The 4931-nt window shown below is 39.5% G+C and overlaps 1 protein-coding gene across 1 annotated transcript in view; it reads left to right on the top strand.

The window, feature by feature from the left end:
* The first annotated feature begins 635 nt into the window (after positions 1-635).
* LOC138961402 (uncharacterized) overlaps positions 636-4931 on the top strand; it is a 10117-nt gene continuing 5821 nt past the window's right edge. The window contains exons 1-4 of the mRNA XM_070333020.1: positions 636-736; positions 1663-1717; positions 3127-3404; positions 4785-4931. The exon at positions 4785-4931 is cut by the window's right edge and continues 97 nt beyond it. Coding sequence (XP_070189121.1) covers positions 1678-1717; positions 3127-3404; positions 4785-4931 — 465 coding nt within the window. The 5' untranslated portion in view covers positions 636-736; positions 1663-1677. The remainder of the gene's footprint in view (positions 737-1662; positions 1718-3126; positions 3405-4784) is intronic.

The following is a 4931-nucleotide window of genomic DNA, read 5'->3' as shown; positions in this document are numbered from 1 at the left end:
CGACATGTGTAATAGTACGACATGTGTAATAGTACGACATGTGTAATAGTACGACATGTGTAATAGTACGACATGTGTAATAGTACGACATGTGTAATAGTACGATATGTGTAATAGTACGACATGTGTAATAGTACGTAGAGTCATTCAGCCCCATCGACTTCGCGAAGACTTCGCAAAGTCCTTTACCGAAAACTCAATACAAAAGCTTCGTGCGGCCAGCTTCGCGGAGTATACTTCGCGCAGTCGACTACCCCAAGGCAATATGAGGCTTAAGTGAAAGTTATGCTCAACTATAAGAACTTCAAAATCAAAACTTTAAATCATCATGTAAACTTACCCCAAGAAGGCGGGTGCCTTTAACACTAGCGCTGTCATTGAATTAGACATTCTTAACTTATTTTTCCAAAAGAAAAAACAGCTACAGCGTTTCAAAGGTTTTGCATCACGTACAAAAGGCATTATTGTGCAATAATTCCAGAGCAGTTCAGATACGTAAGTGACTTTTGACAGTCTTTTCACTACCCATCAGAATAAAAAAAAAATTACGATCAGAGATCTGAAAGTGATAGGCAACGCCATCTGCCACACGGGGGCGTGACTTTATATTTTGATACTGTCAGTTCTTCAATTTTTACCAGGGCCTGTGAGAGAAAGTTGAGGCTCGTGTATAAATATCCCCCGATTGTCAAGTGAGATTGTATCGGCCATCGCTTCTCTGTTGATCAAACATCAGGTGATTTGTTTTTTCTTCATAAGTGCAATTCTTCTTTCTAAGCATATGTGATGTATTTTATGTCTGTAACCGCCCGACACTGCGTGGCAATTTTCCTCTTTTTTTTTATAACAGTAAAACCTTGAGTTTTGAGTCTTGGGTCTTTCTTTCTGTCGTTTTTAGCTCGAAATCTGTTCTTTCTTTTTAACATATAGTTTTCATTCATATTCTGTCGTTGTGCCTGTTAGCCTTCTGTGGTGGTAAGCGACAGAAATAATCACAAATCAATGGAGTTCTCTCGATGTGGGAGAGACAGAGACAGAGAGCGTGTGCGTTTGTGCGTATCTGTATGTCTGTCTTCCGACATGACTTTTCTTTTTTGTAATTTTGTTTTTCTTTTTTCTTTTTTCTTCTTTCTTTACTTTCTTCTTTCTTTCTTTCTTTCATTCATTCATTTTCTCACGGCTTCGTTTTCGAAAAGCGTTGATTTCGTCTCAGTTTAAAATGTTCTAGTGTTTTTCTTTTTCATTTTTCCATTATCTTTCTTTCGTTCCAGCATTCATTCATTCATTCTTTTGTTCTTTCGTTCTTACTTGCTTTACGGTGATACATTTTTCCTTCGTTCTCTTACTTTTGTTCGTATATAATTGTTCCCTGGTGAGCTACTGTACTCAGGTATGTATTTAGTTCGTAAGCAAGTCAGTTTCTTTGTTTGCCCATACGTGTGATTTATTTCCTTCTACTTTAAAGATGCGTTATATTTACTCCTCCTCTAAATATGACACTCCTTTACAAAAGTAATGTGTTTCCTTCTCATGTAAAGATATGATTTATGTATATTTCTCCTCTAAATATGATTCTACTTTAAATACGTGATTTTTTTTCTGTTTTGAACGTGTGATTTCTATCTTTTTCGTTTAAATGAAATGAATGAATTTATCCACCAGAAAACAGCCATAACGATGAAGGTATTTGTTGCTGTCCTGGTCCTCTGTGCCATCGGTGAGTTATCTTTTCTCAGTTCTGTTCTCCTCTCTTTGTTCCTTTGTTTTTTGCTGTAGTATATAATATAGAGATTGCACGATGTTCTATGTTATTCCTCTGTTTTATGCTGTAGTATATACAGATTACACAATATTCTATTTTAACTCACATTGGTAGTCCCGAGGGACTTCCTTTGTTTATCCGGGCACTTACGGGGATCGCGGGCTGCCAGCTATACAAATGAACCTGTTCTGGATAGATCATTCATTTGACTTTCTTCTTGCTGTGGCTGTTCTCAATTCTTGTTGATTCTTTAATAAGAACGTAACTTATTCATTTACTTGCGGTTTTTTTCATTTATTTTTTCATTTATTTACTTATTCATTATATAATAAGAACGTAACTGATTCATTCGCTTGCGGCTTCGTGGCAGGCGGAAGAAAAATCAGCCAGATAATTGTTTGTTATTAATTGTTTGTCTGTGCACTTAAAAGACCGTTGGGTCGATTTTTGTTTGATTGCTTAACGCCCAGCCGACCACGAAGGGCCATATCAGGGCGGTGCTGCTTTGACATAACGTGCGCCACACACAAGACAGAAGTCGCAGCACAGGCTTCATGTCTCACCCAGTCACATTATTCTGACACCGGACCAACCAGTCCTAGCACTAACCCCATAATGCCAGACGCCAGGCGGAGCAGCCACTAGATTGCCAATTTTAAAGTCTTAGGTATGACCCGGCCGGGGTTCAAACCCACGACCTCTCGATCACGGGGCGGACGCGCGCCTTACCACTAGGCCAACCGTGCCGGTCGTTGGGTCGATATATTTGTGAATGTATTGTTTTGTCAATAACAAACGTTCCAACAACCTACCTTTCTTGGTTTTTTTTTATTAAGAACGTAACGTTTTCTGTCAGGTCGGTTTGTTTTGGGGGGTACCCTTACTTCAGCCGCGGTCACGTGACCACTGTTGACAAACTCTTTGATCCGAAAATGGTGCCAGATAGCCAAATGAAGAGGCTTAGATTGCATAAACAGTTTCAGTGAAAAGACACAAGAATGAATGCTTTAGTTGTGGTATGAACATCGCAATATGAACATCGCAATATGAACATCACAATATGAACATCGCAATATGAACATCGCAATATGAACATCGCAATATGAACATCACAATATGAACATCGCAATATGAACATCACAATATGAACATCGCAATATGAACATCGCAATATGAACATCGCAATATGAACATCGCAATATGAACATCGCAATATGAACATCACAATATTTTTTGCATCAAAAAACAAGAAAGGTACGTTATTGGAACGTTTAAATGTGACACAACAAAACGTGACCATACACATTTGTTTGTTATGTTACCTATACACTTCCTTTCTTAATTTTAATTTTCTCCAATTGTAGCTCATACGAGCTTCGGTATGACCAAGGTCTGCGAGGCCAAGAAGGGAAAGAAAGTAGTGACGTTCTCCGAGACCGCCGAGACTACTGAGTTTCCCTGCAAGTACAATGCCGTCAGACGAACCAAGTGCGGCGAGTGGCTGGTGACCGTCACCCCTGGCAACGACCTTGAGACGGACAAGAACAAGCACTACGTCATTAAGACTCTGTGGGTGGGCCTAGAGAACATGACCAACACCCTGAAGTGGGAAGGTCGCAGCACCCTCAAGATTGCCCGCAAAGTTGGTATCAGTTTGTCTTGGGGTTTTCCTACTTTCAAACGGGGTTTTCCCCCCGCTGTAATGTTTGACCAGTTCTCTTCTCGTGTTTGCTCAAAGTTCGTCCTGATTCTGTTACATTTATCAGACTTCGATTTTTATTTTTTTATTTTTTTATTTTTCTTCTAATTTCCTTTGACTTCTTCATTGTAAACATTTGTCATTTTTTGTGTTGTTAACCATATACTCTGTTTGTTTGTTTGCTTCTTTGTTTGCTTGTTTGTTTGTTTCTTTCTTTGTTTCTTTGTACAAATTCAACATTTCTTGTGACTGGAACCAGAAAACAAACCATTTAAAAAGAGGTGAATGTGACACTTTCTTAGGAAAATATAAATCATTCGTAACACTTTAGGAACACTTGTAGACATTGTATGAACAATTTGGGACACTTTCGGGCTCTTTTGAACACATTTGAACACAAAGCGAACACACATTCACGTATGTTAAGTGATTTTCCTCCCGTCTATCCCTTGTCAATGGACAGTTATTAAGCGTCGCTTTTCACGAAAAAGGACAGTTTCCTGAACTCATCATTACTGCAACCATAACCACTACCACCATCATCACCGCCAACATCACCATCAGAAGACCAATCAAATTTGTTTGTAACCCCTTGGCTGTCATAGTACGTCGCCTTTCACGAGAAAGGACAGATTCCTGAACTCATCATCATTACCACAACAACCTTAACGACTACCACCATCATCACCGCCAACACTACCATCATAACACTAATCAAATTTGCTTTTAACCCCTTGACTATCATAATTTGTATCAGTGACGAACTTTGTCATAATCAAAACATCAATACTCTGACAAAATGACGCATGTCCTAACCATGGATTTAGAGCGCTTACTTCCCTTTGGTTATTTGATTAATACTCTGACAAAAGAAACGACCGCGGTTTTTGGCCTTAGAATTGCAGCAAGACGATTGTCTCCCCTGAAGACCATTTTTCTAAATGTTTGGCTGGTTGTTCAAGCTTGTATGTAATGGATTTTTTCTTCCCATTGGATTCTTCAACTAAATTCTTCAGACAGTCAAGGCGTCGGTTACACAAACTAACTTTATTCGCGACCCTCTCTCCAAAACTAATAGAGTTCTGACGTCAAAAGCGAAAGAAAGTTCAAGAAGACGTCTTAATTCGAATAATAACGTCATTTAAAAAATATGACACTTATATATACTAAATGTCTCCCCAGGAACTGAACAAGAATTTCGAGAACTTTGTCTGGATTACTTCGCCATATCAGCAGCAGAACATCACGTGCAAGGCCATCGCTAGGCTGTGCATGTGTCGGGAACGTATCTCATCAAGTCATTTCGCCCCTGTTCTTTTCCAGTATCTTGACAACCTCAAGATGGCTCCCTTCACCAGAAAGGACGGGTTCCTGAAGACAGAGGACATCTTCACCTACGGACCCCGCACCGCAGACAACCAGGTGTCTCTCATCGAGAAGAACGGAGATTTCAAGATCACCTACAACCTG

Source organism: Littorina saxatilis, linkage group LG3, assembly GCF_037325665.1.
Source record: "Littorina saxatilis isolate snail1 linkage group LG3, US_GU_Lsax_2.0, whole genome shotgun sequence".
Lineage (NCBI taxonomy): Eukaryota > Metazoa > Mollusca > Gastropoda > Littorinimorpha > Littorinidae > Littorina > Littorina saxatilis.
This window is presented reverse-complemented; position numbering and strand designations above follow the sequence as displayed.